At 40.4% G+C, this 23,464-nt stretch overlaps 1 protein-coding gene across 6 annotated transcripts in view; it reads left to right on the top strand.

Annotated features, from left to right (window-relative positions):
- TRIM2 (tripartite motif containing 2) overlaps positions 1-23,464 on the top strand; it is a 146,165-nt gene that overhangs the window by 114,150 nt on the left and 8,551 nt on the right. For all 6 annotated transcript variants that reach the window (XM_077300067.1, XM_077300065.1, XM_077300066.1 and 3 more), the window contains exons 4-10: positions 120-271; positions 1,299-1,479; positions 5,848-6,571; positions 9,602-9,705; positions 11,639-11,806; positions 12,409-12,577; positions 19,888-19,958. In XM_077300067.1, the coding sequence (XP_077156182.1) occupies positions 120-271; positions 1,299-1,479; positions 5,848-6,571; positions 9,602-9,705; positions 11,639-11,806; positions 12,409-12,577; positions 19,888-19,958 (1,569 nt within the window). The remainder of the gene's footprint in view (positions 1-119; positions 272-1,298; positions 1,480-5,847; positions 6,572-9,601; positions 9,706-11,638; positions 11,807-12,408; positions 12,578-19,887; positions 19,959-23,464) is intronic.

The raw sequence follows: 23,464 nt of genomic DNA, 5'->3' as shown, positions 1-23,464 counted from the left end.
ATGAAAAATTCTGCCTGCACTCCAAACGCTATTTTGTGATAAATTGGTTAGTCCTAATAAAAGCTATTATGTGGTCTTTATATTCTTATTTTTGAATTTCTCTTCCTCTTTATAACTAGCTAATGGAATTTTATTGCCAATCTTGTGAGACAGCCATGTGCAGGGAATGTACAGAAGGAGAGCATGCAGAACACCCCACAGTACCTCTCAAAGATGTAGTAGAACAACATAAGGCTTCACTTCAGTCTCAGCTAGACGCTGTCAACAAAAGGTATGAGATTCTCTCTGTAATTCTCTCATTGAAGGGTTTATGGTAGTCTGACAACAAAAGCACAGCTAGTTCTGTTGGCAGAGTTTAAATATACATAGTTGAAAAGCACTGGCTACTTAAAGAATAGCTTTATTCAGAAGATAAACCACTGTGTAAATAATGAGAGGAGAGAGAGTCCTAGCAGCCTGACTAACTGCTCTTTATCTGAAGGCAAACAGGAAGGAAGTGTGTTCAAGGAGCAGGAAGCCTCCAGGCGATTAGGAGTTAGGAGATTATCTGAAAAATACCAGGAAGTTCTTGCTCTAACTATGCTACAATCTCCTGCAATGCCCCCTGCAGGACATTCTTCATAACTTGCTGAATCACATATATACAACCCATCTGTGATATTCCAGCAGTTTCTAAATTCAGCACATTTCTTTCTATGATCCCTTGAAAAAAGTTCACGTGGAGTTATTGAACATTGGTGGTGGGGCACAAAGTGACTCATGCTTCCTGCCCCCTATGCTTCTACATATTACTGTGACATCTGAATGCAGCCTATGGGCATCTTTATGATGAACTTGTTTGTGGGCACACCCCTCTTTTTTGCCCATGTATGTTGAGAGCAGCTCACCGTTCATGGTCTAGGAAGCCTTGAGTCAAGCGCCAATTCACTGTGGAGCCGGAATGCAGATCCCAGGGCAAATTAGAATTCCAGGAAGCCTAAAGCCATGCTTGGCTGTAGAAAGGAATAGATAAGAGGAATGAGAAGCAGTGTGCAAGAAAGACAACAAGCTGTATTACTGCTGAGGGCAAAGGGAGCTGTTGTCTGATGCCTGAATGTGGCTGAAACCAGTTCAACAGAATTTCCCCAAATGAGATTAGGAACCTGAACATCAGTTATACCTTACCATGATTTAGCCAGTGAATAAAATACCCAAATTTTAAAATTCTGCTGCTGAAGATTTAAAAATATATTACTCATATGCCTTTAATAAGAAGAAGTCTGTGGCAATCAACATCTACTATTGTTTGTCTCCTGCAGGCTTCCAGAGATAGATTCTGCACTTCATTTCATATCAGAAATTATCCATCAGTTGACCAATCAGAAGACAAGCATTGTAGATGAAATTCATTCCACTTTTGACGAACTCCAGAAGACACTGAATGTCCGCAAGAGTGTGCTGCTTATGGAACTGGAAGTGAATTATGGCCTTAAACATAAAGTAAGATCCTGGCTCTTGTCGGCAAAGTGCTCTCTTTTAACTTACCCCCGGGAAGGAAATAATATCTCGGATCTCATCTTCTGTAGCTGAGAAATATGAAAAATGGCTTGTGTGCAATATAGGTTATAATTTAACTGGGGCACTTTACATTTTAGTTTTGATTGCATAGCAATGAGCGACTTCTGCAAACAAACAGATCCAGAAACCTTGTTTGAAAGGAAGAGTAATTGGAAGCAGTTTTTTAAATGAACAGACAGTCCCTGTTGGATTCCCAGGGAATGTATTAATATATCCACATAACTGACACTATTGCCACAATTCATGGAGAATTTTGCCGTCTGGTTTCATTAGCTGTAATGCTTGCAATAAAAGGCAAATATGAGTTTTTAAGATGTTGGTGCTTCTATTAAACAAAATTGGTGATAATAAAACCAGCTGTAGACATATAAAAATCAGACTGCTATTATATTTTTAAGCACGTCACTTGTATTTTTAATGTGTCTTAAATTCAACTACCTGTAAATAGTCATGGTGTTAGTATGGTAAAATAGCTTTCTCTTCTGAAAGAGAAAAATCAGATAAATATGGATATTCCTCAGCATCCTTTCTTTTTAGTGAATTTTTCCATCTAGTTTAATTTGGTTCATTTAACCCATAAAGAAGCTATGATCACTTTAGGAATTTCTATTGAATTTTTTATTTAATACTGCCATGACAAAACAGAAAAATGGTTTATTTTATCAGAAGGTCCAGCCTGCAAGATTTCTCTTACAAAATGTGAACAAAGTAATATGTAAAAAAGTTTTAATTGTGCATCTTTGACTTTGAAAATGTTACTTTGCCTCATTGTCCACTATTTGTTTAAGAGTTTCTTCCCCTTGCCCTTATATATGTTCATCCAAAGATTTATAGAAGCTTGGCTGAAAACTAAATGTATGTGCATTTGGGGAAACAGCTATATGGGAATCTGGATGTCCATAAAACCCAAAATGAAGTGTCAAAAACTAGGTCTGTGTTAGAACTGAGTAATGAACCTTGTGGATTGTAGATGTGTTGACACAGTGCCAAATCCCAGACTCTATCTGTGTGATGGCTGTTTCCCCCTTCCTTTACCACCAAGGGGCCTTTTAAGAATCAACAGTGGGATACATCAATATAATGTTACTAGAGGCCAAGCCCATTCAGGAATACAACAGGTGTTTGATTGGGGGGGAAAGAACTCTGGATGGCTTCTCTTCCCCACAGGACCTGGAAAGGCTTCAGGTTGGAGGCCCCCAGGAAGGGTACCCACACAGCAAAGATCTGCAGCCTCCAAGCCTTAGAGGGAAGTAGGAGGAGGAAGGGGTGGTCAGGGGTGGGGGATGGAAGGCAGTTGGCTGCTGGACAGACGGGCAAGCTGGTTGGAGGAGGAGGCACTCAGGGGTGGGACAGCTGCCCTGAGTGGGTGTTAAGTGCTGTGTGGCTCTTAAGCCATGAGACATGCTCCTTCTCCAAGGCCTTACCAGAAATATATTATATGGAACAGATAACAATCAGTTGTTGTGTGGAGATCATATTACTCAATGTGATGTAAACCCCCTCCAAGATGGGGGTCCTGTGGCTGGGTAGGAAAGAGCCAGACAAGGAAGCACACTTGCTTTGCCTAGTTGGTGTACAAGTGAAAACTGCACAGTCTGCTAGAAACTTGGGTGTGATCTTTCATGCCTCCCTGTCAATGGAGAATCAGGTCACTAGGGTAGTGCAGCCAGCATTTTTCTATCTTTGCCAAGCTAAGCTATTAACACCCTACCCAGAACACCTAGCCACAGTGATCCACTCAACGGTCCCCACCAGGTTATATTACTGTAACTTGCTCTGTGCAGGCCTGCCCAGGACCCTGATCCGGAAACTGCGACTGGTCCAGAATGTTGTGGCATGAGTTCTCACCAGAACACCCTGGAGGGCCCAGATTCTAGTAGTTCTCTAGCAGCTGCACTGGCTCCCAGTTGAATTCCAGATTAGTTCAAGGTCTTGGTACTAACCTCTAAGGCCATTCACAGCTGGGCCTGACATACCTGAGGGACCACCTGGCTGATTATACCCCCTGAAGAGCACACCACTCTGCCAGTTCCAACAGGCTGGTCCTAGAGTGGTGATCTCTGTCCTGGCCCCAACTGGTGAACTGAGCTCCTGGAAGAGCTGAGTGTCCTGTTGGAGCTAGTTCAGTTCCACAGGGCCTATAAGACAGGCCAATGAAGATGCAACATCTACTGGACCCCCATACAAACACCCTCCCCTGAATGGAAGAACATAAGAGATCAGTGGGCAAGATGTTGGATATTGGAAGCCTCAATCATAATCAAAATCAGATTTTAACTGGTAAATTGATTTAATAATTCCTGTTGGTTTTGTTGTTTTGTTATTATGCTATGCATATTTTAATTGTGCAATCCAAATAATGGTAAACCACCCCGAGCCAACTAAGCCAGGAGGGGCAGTCACAGAAATCCAACTAAGAAATACATACATATATGCATGCATGCATAAAAGCACTGCTTAGAGATATTTGTGCTAAATAAATGCTAGTTGAGGCTATTGTGCATTCTGCCATCACGGAGCATTCTTAGATTTATTTTCTGATCTGTGTGTTTCTGCTGTATATCAGTAATCTTTAAGGTAATAAAGGACAGAGGGCTTTATTTACAGTCCTATGTGTTTTCTTGTAAATGATTTCCACAATTAAGTTGGACAGTTACAAATAAATGGGATAAAGCTGCTAGAGTAATTGTTAAGTGTTATAGAATGGTGATTATGAAAGCATAAATATCTACATTTCTAAAATTCCCTAAACCATCCTGTGTAAATATACCAATGCCTTATATTCCTTTATTTCAGAGAAGGTCCATATGGATTCCCTTTTAATCTTTTGTTGGACTTCTTAATAAAGAGCAAGCTTCCAGTCATGTAGCTATGCTTTCCCAGAAAACAGGTCTTGGAAGTTCTCCCTGCCTTCCCCAGGAGGGATATATTTGTGCAGCATTTATAAAGCTAGGTAGTAGCAGCTAATGGCCACTGTCTTGCAATGGAGAGTTTGTGTAACAGTATGATTTAGGTGTCCTATCTGAAGTACTCAGCAGCATAAGTGAAGCAGAGAAACCATCAGCATAGCTTCTTATTGAAAGGCACATTATGAAACTGTACTATACTCATAAAGTTTCCAAATTTACTGACTTAAAAATATTAACTGAGGCTTTCTCAACCATGGTTTCATGAAACTCTGGGGTTTCTTGATGTTCCTGGAAGGGTTTCCGAATGGCTGGGAGTTAATTAATTTTTTACATATTTATTTTACATATTTAAGTTATTAAAGTTTGGTAAACATTTATTGGGTGATATGACCATAAATGGTTATGTCAACCTGCCCCCCCACTCCCGAAATGGCTAATTAGGGGCCTGGAGGGAGTGGGAAGGGGAGGAGCCCCAGGTAAGCATGTACATAGCTATGCTTCCCAGCTATGATCATGCCACGCCTGGGGTTTCTCGAAGGCTGAAGGATGCTTCAGGGGGTTCTCAATGGTAGAAAAGTGAGAAAGGCTGTTATTAGAGCATCCTGGTTCAACTTTGTTACCTTGAGCCTAATCAGGCTCTTTGGGACTTTAAAAATGTCTTTTCCCACAGCTGATGTGTGACTGTGGGGAAACACCTTGGTTCTGTGGAATCTAGATGCAATGTATCAAATAATGTAATGTGTAGTTTGGCCCACTGAGTCAACAATGCCATTGAGCTATCTACCATGAACTCTTACCTGGTTAGTCCCCACCAGTTCTGACCAAATTTAAAATTAGGAGGGTTTTTTTATACCTGTGTTGCATCACTTTACCCTTCCTCACAGTGCACCTCACTGGTAATTTCTCAGCTCTCTCAGTTTTGCTTCTTGTAGTTTTGTGTGAGACCATAATGCATTTCAAGGGCTTCAGGGTCAGTTCTTGGCATCTCCAGTTGAGGGATCTCAAGTAGAACTAGAAAATACTACTGTCTGAGATCCTGGAGAACTGCTGCCAGCCCATCTACTGGCCTAGATGGACCAGTGGTTGGAATCAAAGTAATGCAGTTTTAACATCCTGGAAGATCACCCAATATTTCTATTTCATTTAATCTTCTCTGCACTTGATAACTTTTTGCCCAAATATGTTTGATAACTTTTTACCAATTTTATTTTCATATTGTATTATGGACAAAGTAGGATTGTGATCACTTGTTCTTAGTGTGATTTTTTAATGCTTTGTTTGTAGAGTTGTTATGGCTTCAGCTTCAACAATAAACTTATTCTGTAATTCAGCTTTGTATGTTCATATGTGGAACAATCATTGTGTTTTATTCTCTGGCCAGGTCCTGCAAACTCAGCTTGATACTCTACTGGAAGGACAGGAGAATATTAAGAGCTGTAGCAACTTTACTGCCCAGGCACTGAACCATGGAACAGAAACAGAAGTCTTACTGGTTAAGAAGCAAATGAGTGACAAGCTTAATGACCTGTCTGTACGAGACTTCCCACTGCAGCCCCGTGAAAATGATCAGTTGGACTTTATAGTGGAAACAGAAGGGTTGAAGAAGTCCATTCATAACCTTGGTACTATTTTAACCACAAATGCTGTTGCCTCTGAAACAGTGGCCACAGGTGAAGGACTGAGGCAGACCGTCATTGGACAGCCTATGTCAGTCACTATCACAACCAAGGACAAGGATGGCGAACTCTGCAAAACTGGGAATGCTTACCTCACTGCTGAGCTGTGCACCCCTGATGGAAGTGTAGCAGACGGAGAAATACTTGACAATAAAAATGGCACTTATGAATTTTTGTATACTGTACAAAAGGAGGGGGACTTCACCCTCTCATTGAGACTGTATGATCAGCATATTAGAGGCAGCCCTTTCAAACTCAAGGTGATCCGGTCAGCAGATGTATCCCCTACAACTGAAGGTGTTAAGAGGCGTGTGAAATCTCCAGGCAGTGGCCATGTTAAACAAAAGGCAGTAAAAAGACCAGCCAGTATGTACAGCACAGGCAAAAGGAAAGAGAACCCCATTGAAGATGACTTAATCTTCCGAGTAGGTAAGAAATGTGACTGCCTTGCAAATTTAGGGTACTGTGATATTTGACAACAGTCAATGTTATAGCTGATTTAAAATGTTGACATTAAAAGAGAATTAATACAGAGCGGAATATTGAATTTTCTTGTCGATTGTAGGGATCATGTTACATGAGGGATCCAGTATCTCTACGGAGATCAAGGCCACAGTGCCAGCTGACAGGAGGTTTAACACTTTCACTGTTGCCATCTTTACAGTGTAAATTAGCCCCTTGCATCCCAAGTTGCTGGTAGCTTTGGTGGGGAAATTACACAATAGGCAATCCATATTTGTTTCCACCAGAACTTGAGGGGAGGCAGCTCATTTCTGCCAGAAAACAGTGAGTAAGAAAAGAATTACTCCTATTTTCCCATAACTGTATATACATGGTAACAGCCTTTGTCTATCTATAAACAATAACATCTATTCATTCGTTTAGCAGTGTGGCTTTATTCAAAATCAGGACTTCCCACTGGCTTCTTTCTGCCTTCAAGAATGAAAAATTCACCCCTCTTTTATTATTTCTAGAATTCAGGCTTCCTTATTCAATAGTTTCATTGAGAATCAGACAGCCAGGAAATATTTCTAGCACTGATTTTTTCTGTAGCTTTTACAATTTAAATCAATTGAGGATGTCTTCTGTGATTGCCGTTCAATGTCCTGGGTTTTTAGCTCCAATGTGAAAACCCTCATTTCAAATCTTTATTGATTTTAACAAATCATGAAGGCTGAAGGGGGATTACTCAGCAAATGGTGAAGATCTCATTAGTCAATAAATACTACATTATTAACCTTGTAAGAGATGTAATTAATTGGTTTCTCAAAATAATCATTGTTTATTTGGCTATATTAATCAAAATGTTCTAGAAGCTTATACAAAATTGAAATTGTCTCCATGGAAAAGGTGTTTGATAACTGTGGGATGAAGCTACTTGGAGAATCAGTGGTTGTCCGAAATGAAAGGGAAGAACCATTCTGCAAAAATGATAAGAGATTCGTTTTATGTAATCTGAGGTCTCTACTTTAACTTGCCCATTTGGTGTATACTTTTATATATATGCCCAGAGCAAAATTGTGTGTTTCACACTCAAATTTCTGCTTGCCTTGGGGAGGAATACAAAATTGACATGGGCTGTTCAAATATCTAAAGGTGTATCTGCTGTGGGTAGGTTTCTACATGCTGACCTTGCTTCCAAGTTTCTGCAGAGAAGGGATTGAGACTAGGCATGTGCAAAATACAAAATCAATATTTTGGGGGTTTAGGCATATTGGACTCCAAAAATATTGATATTTCCCATTATTCTTGGTATTGGTGTACAGATTTGGCAATATTCGTGAATACTGCATATTTTCAGCTCCATTTTACCCTATGGGTCAATGGCAAATTTAATCTGAGTCTATTCAGTGTTCTGCTGGTGGTGTGATTTGACTTCAAGGCACCAATTTTGCAGTGTAGCTGCTGGAGTCTCTCCTCAAAAGAACCCCCATATTTCAAAATTATTGAATTAGGACATCCGAATCTAAGGGCACCCAAAAAAGGTGCTTCCATCCTTCACTGTTTCCAATGAGGGAAAATAGTTAGGCAGTGGTACAAGACCAGCAGAATGTCCCAGAGAGTCTCTCCTGTGAAAATAAAGGGGAGGACCATTTTTGCACGACCAGCTGAACCAGTGCCACTGTGACAGCACCCAAACCCTACAGGACTAAGTTCACATCTGAGACTCTCTGAAGTCGAAACTGCAGTAGGAAGGGTATTTCTTCAGGATTGCACTTGTTCTGCTGTCCTTGCAAGCCCCTTTCCTCTCCAATTATGAATCTGTGCTGCAGCCCTGTTGAGCTTATATTTGCCACAATGGGACACTCAATTCTGCTTCTGGGGACTAGTAGTGTGGTACTGAGTTCTACTTCTGGGCACTAGTACATTGATTGCACAGATTCTGCTGTCCTTGCAAAAAAATGCCCCACCCCATCCCTGGTTACTACTTCAGATTCTCAAATGAGAATTTCATCTTGTTGGGTTCAGGTGCTGCCACAGTGGCACTGGTTTTGCTGCCGGAGTGGGCTTGCAAAAATGCCTCCTCCAATTTCTGCTGCAGAGATACTCTGGGACATTCTGCTGGGCTTGTACTGCTGCCAAGAGCAGCAGGAGATTCCAGACTTTAGACAGCTAACGTTGAAATTGCAGCCACAAGCTGTTTTACTGCTATTTTACTGCTATTTTATATGATTTTAACTGATTTAATCAAATTAAACTCTAATCTGTATTTATATGATCTGTTGTACAGTGCCCAGAGCCAGGCTACCAGGATGGGCGGTATAAAAATTTAATTAATTAATATATAACTAATAGTAAAGAAGCTGGGTGAAGTGGTACACAGGGAAAAGACCATTAAAGGGTCTAAAGAACAGATTCTACAGCATTATTACAGAACATTTTGTAGAGTGCAACACAAACTGTTAATTGTTCAGTCTAATTTTGAACATCAAAACCAAAAACCCATTATTTTCTATGTGATGGGATAGGTTTCCAGGGTAATATTGCATTTCACACTAACTTCTTATTTTTTTTCCATTACTTTAAATGTGTGTATTTTGCCACATTTAAGATGGTGAAGATGGTGTATTGGGCAACAGATAAACAGGTCTCACCAGACTAACAGCGAAAATTCATAATTCTGAACCATTCCCAGATATTCACTAAAGAGAAAGGAGAGATACTATAGCAGAAACCTGTATAACATCCATTTGGAAGTATATGTAAAACAAGAATAAAGTAAACATATGTGAAGTATAACATTCACTTTGTATGAGCAGTCCCCCAAAGGGGTACAAATTTCTAATCTCATTGATTTCAACAGATTTGGGATGTTGCAACTTTGTTTACAAAGGCAATTACTCTGCTATGATAACACAAAAATACCTTTAAAGCCATGTGTCTTAAAGGGTCGGAATAGGATATTTTCTGTCCTGTACATTACTGCTTTATTTGGCTTGTGTTCAAATCCCTTTCAAGGTACCAAAGGCAGAAACAAAGGAGAATTTACAAATCTTCAGGGAGTAGCTGCATCAACAAATGGAAAAATATTAATTGCGGACAGCAATAACCAGTGTGTACAGGTAAGGTGTTGTTTCTCCCTTTTAAACTGACAGATATTTATGGGAGGGACCACAAGATTTAATGGAATGAAGTACATATACTCCATACATAGTACATATACTCCAAGCTAATTTTTCTTGAAAAACAATAGCTGTTATGATTCATAGGTGATGCTATTCTTAATTACTTCTTTATTCAGTCTGAGGAACAGTTTAAACACTGTCATATTCTAATAATCAAGTATAATCCAATCAACAGATACATACATACACAGATCAGCACCATACTGACACAAAACAGATTTTCCTTGATAGCCTTGGAGGCTTGGTACCTGTCTGAGCCTAGTGGCAGTTGCAACAAAACCCAGGTGACACGGTGGGCCCAGCAACAGATTAAGTAGGGGGGCCCCCAATTGTTAGTGAAATTTTAGTTAGTTTGTTATGTTTGTAACCATGCTTTTATTGGCTTCTAGGAGGCAGCTGAATTAGGCATGTATAAAGTTGTGGAATCTGAGGGCTGTTCTGAATCTTAGTAACATGGCTACCATAAAATTAGAAGTATTTCAAATACAACACAGGGACCATATATTCCCACAAAGGCTTTGGAAACTAATTTGAAGACACAAAGAGTACTGGTCTGGACTGGGGCTTTTCCATGTGGGCCAAGAGGACTTAAATCCTCCCACCACTGCATGGTGTCACTTGTGTAAACCTTTAATCAAGTGCTCTCATTGGAAGGATAAATATTGGGTGATCTTCCAGCCTGTCAGCTGTTTTAACCCTAAATGCTTTTTGAATGATTCCATGACAAATTAATGCTTATTCTGCAGTCCAGTTTTCTACTGAATGTTGATGATTTGATCCTTAGCTATCATTTGTCCCTTTCTTTGATAAATTCAGTTATTGTTGTTACCCTAATTATTTTATACTTTAGAGCCGCACAACAAATATTAAGTAACCTAGGGCTACCACCAAAACTGGGAATCCCATGTGAAGCTCTCCTGGTCCATATAATTTGGTTTGATTTATGTCATCAATTGAAGTCATTCTGTTCTGTGTTTCCTCACCATACCTATTCTAAATGGGTTGCCATTGACTGAGGCAGAAGAAGGCAGAGCATAGTCATTGTCTCATTTCTGAAGGAATCTCTCGTGCCTCCAAGGACACTGGACTCATTGGTAAGGGTGGAGATTATCAGGCTGAGAGAGAAGCAAGAGAGAATTTTTTGCTGGGGGTGGGTCCCTGAAACCTCTAAAAGACATTGACTGTACCAGTGAGTCATCATTCCGCATTATCCATGCAAAGAGAAGCAGGAGGTATGACAGCTAGTGCTCTCTGTGCATGTGTCATAGTAGCAGGTTCTTTCAAAAGCAGTAAAAAGGCCAACTGAATAGGAGCTGTGACTAGGGCTGCCAACCTCCTGGTAGCACCCAAGGATCTCCTGCTATTACGATTGATTTCTAGATGACAAAAAATTAGTTCTCCTGGAGAAAATGACTGCTTTGTAGGGTGCACTTTATGACATTATACCTTAGTGAGGGACCCTCCCTTCCCCAAACTGCACACACAGCAGGCTTCACCCAACAGACTCCAAATATTTCTCTCCTCTCTGTGATCTACCTGAGGGTCACAGTCTCTGAACTGAATACCACTGCTATGATGGGATGCCAGCGATTGACCATGATTGTTCGCCACAGCAATGCATGACAGCAGATGTGCTTACCCAGCTGCATAACATGTAAAACAGGCACAGTTAAAAGCTTTCCCTTTGCAAAAGTCTGCATTCTTGGTGCTCACAAGGGATTCCCCATGTTAATCTGGAATATTTCCTTTTTTGTGAAAGAAGAGGAGTTCTTGTGCACATAGAGCGCCATGTGTGCACTGAATCCTCATGAACATTTGTCATCTTGAGAATGAATGACTACATTTTATGTTAATCTTTTAAAAAATCTAGCTCTTTTCCACTGATGGTCAATTCAAGAGTCGCTTTGGTATCCGGGGAAGATCTCCTGGCCAGTTGCAGCGACCTACAGGAGTGGCTGTGCATCCTTGTGGTGATATAATTATTGCTGATTATGATAATAAGTGGGTTAGCATCTTCTCCTCTGATGGAAAATTTAAGGTAAGCTTGAAGTCCTAATGCTGTGTGTAACTTCCCTGAGATGCAAAAGGAACCGTTATGTTTGGATAATAAATGGGAAGAAATCTTACTGAATGCACACAAAATGGCTTATTGCAGCCAGGAGGTTTAATTCTGCTTCTGCTTATTCACTCAGCTGGTTTTCCCCTTGGCCTAGTTGTCTTCTTTTTCTTACAGCATTTGCATGCATAGTCAATATTTCATGACTATCCCATCTCTTTCAGCAGTTAGAATCCATTTTTAAATAAATATTTATTAAAATAAGGAATCCTGGATAAATTATTAATGGGATTTTCAGGCCCCAACCAGTTGGGTTGTTCTAAGGTTATTCATTTGTGCATAAAAACTAGTCCTGTTGGGATTTTTTCCTGGGATAACTGATCTAGATTTAATTTCACAATGTGTATTGTACTAACACTCCAAAGTATATCCAATCACATGTATAAGTTTGATCTGTCCCTGATCTGTTAATACCATTTCAAGTTCTATACATTGAGAAAGTGTTTCAAAGATTAATTTATTACATGTGGTTTCTGAATTTATACTGGATTCAAAAAAAATTGTTTTAATTTTTTTTTCTGTAGACAAAAATTGGATCAGGAAAACTCATGGGACCAAAAGGAGTTTCCGTGGATCGCAATGGACACATCATTGTAGTGGACAACAAAGCATGTTGTGTGTTCATCTTCCAGCCAAATGGGAAAATAGTAACCAGGTTTGGAAGCCGAGGCAATGGAGACAAACAATTTGCAGGTACCCTTAATAGGCCCCAGTTATAGGGAAGACAGTTATAGGCTTTATAAACTTTTACAAAGCGATAAATACAGTCAAATTACTGTGGGTTTTTTTGGGGGGGGTTGGGATAGAGTGGGGGTTTTCCTACAATTGAGTAACATTTCATCATGTTGGTGAGTCCCAAATTTCACTGTACAAGTAGCTGACTTTCTGTTCTCTGCTATGAAAATATGAGCTGAAATCATGTTTTGTGTATAATTTACTCTTATTTCTAATCCTTCCTATTGTCTGAGATACTAGGTTGAATTATATATGTAAAGATATAATTTTTCGGTAATTAACTGAATAATGTTGTTTGTTGAGCTTTTGTACGGCTTGCGTGCTCAGATTTATGTGTTGTGACCCTCCTCCACAGTAGTTATCTGGCAGTAAAACGAATCACTGGTTGAGGGTTACAACTGATCAAGACATGAACATTGTATTTAATGCTTGTATATTGTTCTAAAGAGAATGAATGTTACCGTTCATAATCTGTTCTTCTCACTATCAGTAAATCTAAGATAGTTTTCCAAAATAATACTTTTTGCTCCTTTTAAAAATGTCTTGCTGAATACTGTTGGGGCCGTTGCTAAGATTGGAGTTACTCTTTAACTAGTTCAGTCAATTAGAACATTCGTTCTGTGCCAGAGAGTGTTTCGATCGTGATGAGACGTAATCCTGGGCCTGGAAAAGGGTTCAGACCAGTGACACAAAAGAAACTAGTTCTTACGAGTTTTTCATACTTTCACATGAAGTCACCATGCATATCCTGTAGAGGTGCTCAACAGTGCTAAGTTGTGTTTTAAACAAGTGAACAGGTTTCCATTTGCGCATGAGATGAAGCCTGCAGGCAGCTTAATGGAACTGCTCTAAAGACATACAGTTGCACAAGGGAATTCAGCTGAAAATAGCTAGTTAGAATTCAGTTCGATTCACATTGTTGCATATTAGACATACACTACTCGCTACATGTTGTTTCATGTCTTTTGTGTGTGTGTGTTTTAAAAAAAAGCTAACCTCAGCTTGCGCTGGTTGACGGAGGTTACTTAATCATTTTACTTCCAGTAATTTGGGATCTTGGGTCCCATCCCCCCCTTTTTTGTGCATCCACCCATCCCCTCACATTTCAACATGGGGTCGGGTATTGGGAAGGTGGTTGGCCCATGGTTAGTAGCAGGATCAGTAGATTGTTTTTCTTCGTCACAGTTCTGTATTGCATTGCTGTTTTGTAAACTGGGGTTTTATTAGATTCAAGTGGGTAGCCATGTTGGTCTGAAGCAGCACAACATAACAAAATCAGAGTCCAGTGGCACCTTTGAGACCACCAAAGATTTATTCAAGGCATGAGCTTTCGAGTGCAAGCACTCTTCGTCAGACTATGAACTGACGACCATCATGACAGTGTGGAAGAGTGCTTGCACTCGAAAGCTCATGCCTTGAATAAATCTTTGGTGGTCTTAAAGGTGCCACTGGACTCTGATTTTGATTTCTTGTGGGGTTTTATTAGGTACTGTTTTCTATACTATATTGTATTTTATTGGTTTTATGTTGTGAGTTGCCACAAACCGGCGATGCACAACATAGTGGCAACTAATAAATTGAAGCATAACAACAACAACAATAGCAACAATAACAACAACAGTTTTTCAGCTCATAATCATAGGGACTAAGCTGATTTTTCACAAGAAGTCCTACATCCTTGTATCTTTCCCTGCATAGCTGAGAGAAAAAAAGAAAACACTTTGGGGACCATGAGAAGGGGGGGGAGTTAAACAAGGTCCCCTATATTCTCTTTTCCTGAGTCACAACCTGATTTGGTCTTTAAAAAAAAAGCAAAGGAGAAAAAAAAACACAACACTCCATATAACTGCATAAATAAACATTTTATTTTTATTTTGTCATGCCATTTAATTAAGTGCTTGAATGTGTCACTCTTTGAGTCTTGTAGTAACCTATCCATTACTTTTCTGGTTTTAGAAAAAAGGGGGCATCTGTAGATACAAATAGCATTCACAATGTTCTTGATAATGCCTTTGACCCACTTTGCAAGAGGATACACTTTTGAGTTGTGCAAACCCCATTTAAGATAGGAAGAACAGTGTGCAGCCTTCTGCTCTCCTAGCCAATCTATCTCGTTTAGGCAGAGCTATAGACCTCATTCTGTTCCAACCTTTAGTCTGAGCCACTGACCACCTTCAGATGTTGCATTAAGGGACAGGTTAATTTGCCACAACAGGCATGAACGCATCTTAGTGTTAGGGCTACACTGCTCCCTCTAGCTGTCTTTTTAATAAGCTGATCCACATAGCAGCACTTTCCTTCAGAAGCTTCACTGTCACTGGTGGCAGTGCTGATGGCCAGAGGCTTCCAGATGCTGGCTTTTCTAGTATTTTTCATGCCACAATCCCTAGGCTGGCTGTGGATTTTTCAGTGAATTCTTCCCTGGTAACTGGCATATAATTCAATCAGTACATTGATATGTCACTTAACAAAGAAAATCATCAAGAAATCCCCTCCTATGGTATGTGTGTGTGTGGAGGGGGGGTGGACTACAGAAACAGTGGTAGTGGAAATGACTGTTGTGCAGACAGCACTTGAAAAATCTAACATTTCCTGCCTACATAGCAGCCATCCAGACTTTTCTGCAATCTTTCCTAAAACCTCACAGCAAAGCAGGTCTGGGAATACCTAAGAGGTGTAGAACTGCCCTGTGATGCTGCAGATAAGTGACGGGGGGGGGGGATCAGTGCAAATAATCCAGGTGGAAATAGTCAACATTCGTTTGCTCTCCAGCAAATAACTGGTGATGTTATTTACCTCCCTGCCCTAAAAAGCTTTAGCTGACTACTTCCATACATACACTACTAATAAAATTAGACTTGGGTGGGTAGCTGTATGGGTCTGAAGCAATAAAACAAAGTTTAAGCCCAATAGCATGTTAAAGGTGCCACTGGACTCAAACTTTTTTCTCTTAATTATGAAAAGCATTCTTCCCCTGGCCAGTTGGCAACCATGCTACAGCTGGCGGGTTACAATAACCCCACTAATACCCCCCATTAAAACCACACAGAATAATAAGATATCCACCCCCCCCCCCCCCAATAAGATGGAAAAATAATCCTACTCCCAATGGAACACCCACCACCCAGGCAACAGAGGACTATGTAAAAAAAAAAATCATCACCCAAGATGGTCAAGGGTGGCATACAACTTGATGGCATACTTCCTGATGAGGGGACCCAACCAAATCTTCCTCCTACACTGGCCTCAACTGTAGACCTGAATGCAAGTGCTTGAGACAAAGATTCTACAAGGCCAATCTAGATGTTGCATTGGCCATTAGTCATTTCAGTGTCCCCTGACCTGTTCTATAGACAGATGGGATGCCAGGGAACTAAATTTCTGAAGAGCTCTGGAGCTCAATTTGGCTTCAGAGTGCAGTGGGGGGGGGGGGAGGAGAAGGAGGAGGTAGAATTGCCAGGTCCCCCTTGGAGATAGGTTGTATGGTTGCCAGATCCAGTTTGGGAAACTCCTGAATAGGACAGGGACCTCAGTGGAGTGAAGTGTCATAGAGTCCACCCTCCAAGGCATCCATTTTCTCCAGGGAAACTGATTCCTGTTTGGAGATGCTTTGTTATCATGGGGAATCCCCAGGCCCCACTGGAGGATGGCATCCGTGGACGGAGTTTCAGCCCCTCCCACCCAAGCCATTTTGCCAAGCCCAGTGATTCTGATTTACCTTGTTCTGGGGCCCCACATGTTGCAGTACACAGGGTGACTCAAGAATGTTGAGGAAAATGGCATTGGAAGGGGGGAAGGCTGATGCTCCCCTCCATGCTATCCTTAGGCTCCAGAGTACTTGAAAGCATTAGTTCCCTGATGTCATGTCTGTCTGTACACATCAGCAAATCATGTCATGTCTGTCTGTACACTTCAGCAAATCTTGTCCTAATTCTTGGCAAAGATAGTAGTAGCTCAATCCTCCACCCACCCAAGGCTCTTTTCCTCACCCAAGAGTATCCCACAGATTACAGGCATAACATCTAATTTTGTCCTAGGTCATGATTCAACACTAGCTTAGAATTCTAGCTTATGAGGAAGCAAAGGTACCTTCACACAGGCATGATGGGTAATTGGAATTTGTTTTGGGGTTTTGTATAAGGAGGGGGAGGGCATGGGAAGCAAACAGGCGCAGTGAACAAGACAAACTTAAAATTCATTGTGGTTCAATATGAAGTATGAATGTGGCCCTGCTCTGTACGTTACCACTGAGGGAGCAACATGAAGCAGATGCACTTAGAAATATGCAGCATTTTATTAAATCAGGCTTATCCCTAGGAAGGTTTTTTTTATGATTTTAGCCTTAATTTCTAAGATCTTGATAAGTTAATAGTGTAAGAAGGATAAATCCTTACGTTACTAGAGTTGCAAAATCCTGTGAGGTTTGGAAAGAACACACTGCTCATTCACATGTCAAATTAATTTTAAATGGTTTATTACTTTTCATTGAAGTTGCACTAAAAATGAAGATCTAAGCAGGAAAAGCCAGTCTAACGAGTTCAGTCTAGCTAAGAAGCAAGTTTTTAATTTATTGCTGTCTTGATGACATGCATTGTTGTCTAAGTTCATTTTGCTGTTTTTGTGTTTGTTGCTGATTATATTATTTCTAAGTTAATATCTCTTTGTATGCAGGCAAGCATATACACTACAGCTTTCCCTTGTGAACATAGTATCATTCTTGATTCACTGTTAATAGAATGATCCAAACAGAATATAAACATTTGATATTCAATTCATATTTACTTAGTAGTTATATTTTCAGAAGTTTGGCCAGAACATCTCAAAAGTTCTTCAACTTCTCCACTGGTGAGCTTGGTGGTAGGGAAAGATCTTCAGCAAAAATGCACAGGAGTCTGTATTTATATTCCATTTCCCTTTACTTGACACAATATACATGATTCAGTAACCTTAACAGTGAGTGAAGGGGGGGTGGGGGGGCGGGGGGAGTGTCTGGTGTTAAGTAATAAAGAAGCAGCACACAGGAAGTCATATATGTGTTGGCTGCCCAATATCTTGTTCAAAGCTTGTGTAGTATTGTTATATCTAATAGTAAAATGGTTGGTTTCCAATAAAAGCAGCAAAAATGGGAGGCCCAAAGGAAAGGCTGCTGTCTTTCCATAATTTCCCAGGTATCCAGAAAAATGTGACTTCATAAATTAAACAAAATTACTCCCCCTACACACACGCACACACACACACAGTATAAGGCCATGAGAACAACTGGAATGATGGAATGATGCAGAACATTCCAAGGAAAGTAAGAATGCAGGAGGAGACTTGAGGAAACTTCCAAATAATCTTCCAACCTTCCTCCTGTGATTCTCTGTGGTTTCCTAAGCTTGTGTACTAGAAATATTAAAATCCTGAGATGTGTTCTTGACTTGTAATTGAAAATGCTTGCCTTGGAAAACAAGTCTTAATTTAAGGCCATGATTTTTCTTTAATATAGTAGCATTTTAAAAAGAAAATGAATTGTTCCCTTTTCATTTATTCCACACTGAAATTTGTCCTCATTGTTCTTGTTTGTCCAGAGTTCAAACCGGCAAACATACATCCCCCATCATTGCAATTCACAATCTTTATATACCAACAAATCATGCTACAAAGTTAGGTTCTATGGCTTTTGTTCATGTGGATCTCAAGATCCTTTGCATAGCCTTATTTGGTGTTCAAAGTCATAAGAATAATCATGTTGGATCAGGCCAATGACCCATCCAATCCAATACTCTGTGTCACACAAGTGACCCAAACCCAGGTGCCGCCAGGGCTAAAACTCCAGAGCCCCCTCAAGCACTAAGAATACAGAACATCCCTGTCACAGACATAGAGTTCCATCTATATCTTGTGGACAATAGCCACTGATGGAGTTCTGCTTCATATGTTTATCCAATCTCCTCTTGAAGCTGTCCATGCTTGTATCTGCCACCACTTCTTGCAGCAGTGAATACCATACGTTAATTACTCTTTGGGTGAAAAAGTACTTCCTTTAGTTTCCTGCCAATTAATTTCATTGAATGTTCAGGAGTCCTTTTATTGTAAGAAAGGGAGAACTTTCTCTACCTTCTTTATCCCATGCATAATTTTATAAGCCTCTATCTTATCACCTGTCAATCATTGTTTCTCCAAACTAAAGAGCCCTAAACTCTTTAACCTTTCTTCTTAGGGAAGGTGTTCCATTCCCTTAATCATTTTGGTTGCCTTTTTCTGTACTTTTTCAAATGCTATATCTTTTTTGAGTTGACCAGAACTGTATGCAATATTCCAAGTGAGGCCTCACCATAAATGTATACAAGGGCATTATGATACTGGCTGATTTGTTTTCAGTCCCCTTCCTAGTAATCTCCATCATAGCACTTGCCTTTTTTATTGTAGTTGTACACTGGCTCAACATTTTCATTGAGTTATCTACCACAACTCCAAGATCTCTCTCCTGGTCACTTACTGCCAGTTCAGACCCCATACTTAGGATTTTTGGCCTCACTGTCAATTATTTTGTACTTGCCCATGTTGAACCTCATTTGCCATGTTGATGCTCACTTGCCCAGCCTCAACAGATCCCTCTGGAGCACATTACAGTCCTCTATGGTTCTCACCTCCCTGAACAACTTAGTGTCATCCACAAACATATAGACTTCACTGCTTATTCCTAACTCCAAATCATTAATGAACACATTTAAAAGCATTAGACCTAGTATCAAGCCCAGTGGTATCAGTGTTTCCCCACTGCTTACCACCCTCCATTGTTAAAACTGCCCATGTATACTCACTCTCTGTTTTCTGTGAGTTAAACAGCTTTTAATCTACAAGAGGACTTGTTCTCTTATCCCATGACTGCTGAGTTTACTTAGGAGCCTTTGATGAGGAACTGGAAGTTTTCTGGAAGTCTAGGCAAACAACTTGACCTAGTCCTTCCTCCCTTTTTTAAAAGGAGAAAAGTTGACTGGATCCAACTAATATATACACATAACAAATTAAGGTCTGGAAGACAAAATTAGGGAACAAATTAGTGATCAAAATTCATTCTAATATGTACAATGAAGACTGCCTTAAATTCTACAAGCATTAATTACAACTTTATTTTATAAGAATAATCCCCTGAACAACTTTAAATGGTTCCAAATTCAGAACCCGTGGTTCTTGTATTTTACAACTGAAGAGATCATTGTGATGATACAATTCATTTTTTCCCCTTAGATGGCTCACTGCTAATTCATTCTTGTTTGTTTCAGGTCCTCATTTTGCAGCTGTCAACCACAATAATGAAATTATTATTACAGATTTCCACAATCATTCTGTCAAGGTATGACATAGTAAATTCCTGTTGAAACTGATAGAAGTGGTTGGATATGTTCTTGTAAATGAATTAGCTATATTTTCAATATAAGCCATTGCTCAGTTTGGTGGTAGGGAACTAACTGGATGAATGATCTGATTTTCCTATTTAATTAGTCCTTGTGTTGTGTTGAAAGGTGCTGTGTTGTTCTGTATAACACACTTCTTTGGACTATTTTACACTTTCATTTGGAGATTATAGTTAGCAAGGGATGCATTTACTGCTTAGAGAATTTTCCTCTGATGATTGCAGTGGTAACAAAGTTCTTGCTGACCTAATTAACACTATAATTCTCTTACATGGTATATATAACTGGTATGTCTACCAGCCACGTACCTTCTACTTTTCATTACAAGAGGGAAGTCTCTTGTTTCTAAGAATTTTGTAGTGAGTTGTGGCCTTTTGTGGCAGGATGTTTATATCAGTTGTATTTCCTAGGAATAAAATATGTCCATGTGAACTGACTGCCATATTCAGAATTAAGCAAGCAATAGGGCACTGGGATTCCCATATGGTTACTCAAATATTACAATATAATAAACAGACTTCCAGGAAGTCTTCAAACTTCAGTTGATTCTTTAATACATCATCTTGGAGGGCCCATGTTAAGTCATTGCTGAGACAACTATATTGAAGAAGAAGAAGAAGAAGAAGAAGAAGAAAAGTTGGTTCTTATATGCTGCTTTTCTCTATCCAAAGGAGGCTCAAAGCGGCTTACAGTCGCCTTCCCTTTCTTCTCCCCACAACAGACAACCTGTGAGATGGGTGAGGCTGAGAGAGCCTGTTTCCAATGTGTTACCAGATCAGGTTCAAGGACTACATGTGGCTTGGGCCCTACTTACCTGCGGGACCACTTGCTTCCTTATGCCCCTTATGCCCCTCACTCTGTGGGTACGAATTTGCTGATGGTCCCGGAGCCCCGGGAAGCTGGGAGGGGTGGTATAGAAATACGATCATAAATAAATAATATCCAGAATTCTAGGGTCCATTCCACACAAGGATCAATGTTGCAAATTGCTTACAGAAAGAAAAAACGGAATTTAAAATAGTGGAATTCGGCGTAACGCATACCTGCCTTTGTAGTGGAATCCAGTTGCGTTTCAATAGTTTCCCACAGGTTTCCGGTCTCGCCAAAAATCGCTAGAAAGGAAGCGATTTTTTCCATGCTTTGTCCCGCCCCTGGCCGTCAATCAAACGAACAGCCAATGGGCGGTTGTTACCATGCTCCGGAAAAGGCCCTTTCCCTTTAAGAACAGTTTTAAAAAAGAAAAAAAAGAAAAACACACGTTGCAATGAATATGCCTTGATCCCTTGCTTCCTCCTAATGTAGAGACCCATCTAGCTGGCAGCTAGCATGTGAGCTGCCATTTCATCGTTGCCACGCTCCCCCGAGTGAACCCCCCCCCCGTGCACGGGCGCGATTTTCAGCCGAAAATAAAGGGAACTAGCAAACGGGGCTGTGTTGTGCTTGGTGACTTGAGGGGAGCTTTAAAGCGGCTCTGTGGAGGGACTGCAGCCAGAGAAGCCTCGCTCAGTGAATGAAGGCTTGCCGGCTCGTTGCTCTCTGCTCGCTTTGCCGGAAGTTCAGAGGAGAGAGCCAGAGGGAGGGACTTTGCTGAAACCGCAACAGTGGTAACGCACAGAACTTTTTCACTAGTATTGCAGATTGTTTGCAAGAGTGTAACGCTTTCCAGAGGGTGAATCCACTTTTTGGGATTTCCCTGGAAGCGCTACAACGAAGCGCTTTTCGCGGGTCTGTTTCAGGAGTGTGGCAGATTGTGTGCGACATCGTGCATAACTGCAAATTAGTAGCGCTTACAATTTGCCACACTCCTGCTACATTTAGCTTGTGCAGAATGGGCCTAAATAAATCCCAATGCATTTCTCCGTGTAGTTTTTTCAAGGGACATCAGTTCTTAGAAAATATACAAAAGTATAGTTAGTGATGCTTAAAAAAATAATCATTAATTGCATAACAAGAATATACTTGACCAATGTCATGAATACTTAAAATGTTTTCAACTGGAAACTTCAATTTAGGAGAACAATCTCTTAACAAAGAATCTAAAACAAAAACAAAACATTGGAAATATTAATCCTTATAGTAATATGACTATAAACCTCTACCTGGTATATATAATTTTTTACTTGTATACCATACAACCAACCACTGTAAAATTAAATAAACTAAGTTAGACAAGGAGGAGGACCAAAAATAAACATCACTGCCTTTCAGTACTTCACAGCTGTTGCTGGTTACATATGATAATCAACATTCCTCTCACCCAGATTCAGGTGCATCTGGAATGCCTTGAGCTAGGAGTAGCTGTTTATAGAATTGTTATAATTGTCTTGTGAGTTTCTATTATAACTTGGGTTTAGAAAGAAAAAATATTTAGTCCTTTATCTTGTCTAACTAATTTAATTACTTTTATAGTGGTTGGCTGTATGGTATACAAGTTAAAATCATATATACCAGGTAGAGATTTATATTCATGTTACTACAAGGATTGATATTTCCAATGTTTTCTTTTTGCTTTGTGTCTGGTCCTTCAGTGGGACCTACCCCTCCTATTTCATTCTTGTTTCTGCATATTCAGAATGAGACAGATCAGACATTAGCAGATTTGTGTCTACCAAAGGCCTCATTTCATGCTATCCTAGTGGAGGGGACATATAGATTTCAGTGGTAAGGCAACAAGGACAACAAGGCTTTGAATGCTATTACTTTTGGTTTTGCAGGGGAAAGTTACATCCTTTTATTCATCATCATCATCTTTTTTTGTTTGTTTTAAACAATTCCTATTTTTCTACAAAACTTGGAGTTCTGCAAAATTTGCAGCAATTATATTTAGGTGGCCCCATTTTATGGACTTTCTGAGCCATATGGAAGCTAACTGCACATGGATTTTAAGTTATGTAACTCTGATGTTACATCCTGAATCATTTATTACATCGCAAACTTTAGTGCATCAGCCTTACCGTTATCTTAACACCGCCCGCGGCGCCGTGGGCGCCATGGACTAAATAATGCGATAAGACCTTGGGGGGAGGAGTTAGGGCGGGCTCTGTCTGGGATGAGGAAGGGTGCCGATTGGCCCCTTCCTCCGGACTGACAATGGGAGGGCCCAATCGGCAGGCGCAAAGCGCCTGCTGATTGGGCTCTCCAATTGCCGCCCCGCCGGCAAGGGAGCAATTGCGAGCCGCGCACAGCACGGCTGGCGGGTGCTCCCTTGCCGGCGGCTTGACGCGTCGAGAGGCGCGAAGCCCCGCTAGCGCCCGCTGTATTCCAGGTACAGCGGGCTTGATTACTAGTAGCTATATAAGCAGGGACTCATGGGGAAATTCCCCCTTTGGTCCCTGCTTTGTCCTTTGGCTTTTGCTACCTGGCCCCAGGAACCATCCCCCTACTACTACTTTCTCCCAATAATAATAGCAGTTAAATATTCATTAAAACTATAAAGAGATGAAAT

The sequence above is a fragment of the Paroedura picta genome, chromosome 10 (genome assembly GCF_049243985.1).
Source record: "Paroedura picta isolate Pp20150507F chromosome 10, Ppicta_v3.0, whole genome shotgun sequence".
In the NCBI taxonomy this organism is placed as follows: Eukaryota; Metazoa; Chordata; class Lepidosauria; order Squamata; family Gekkonidae; genus Paroedura; species Paroedura picta.
Note: the sequence above shows the minus strand (reverse complement) of the source record. Positions and strands in the feature narration are given on the sequence as shown.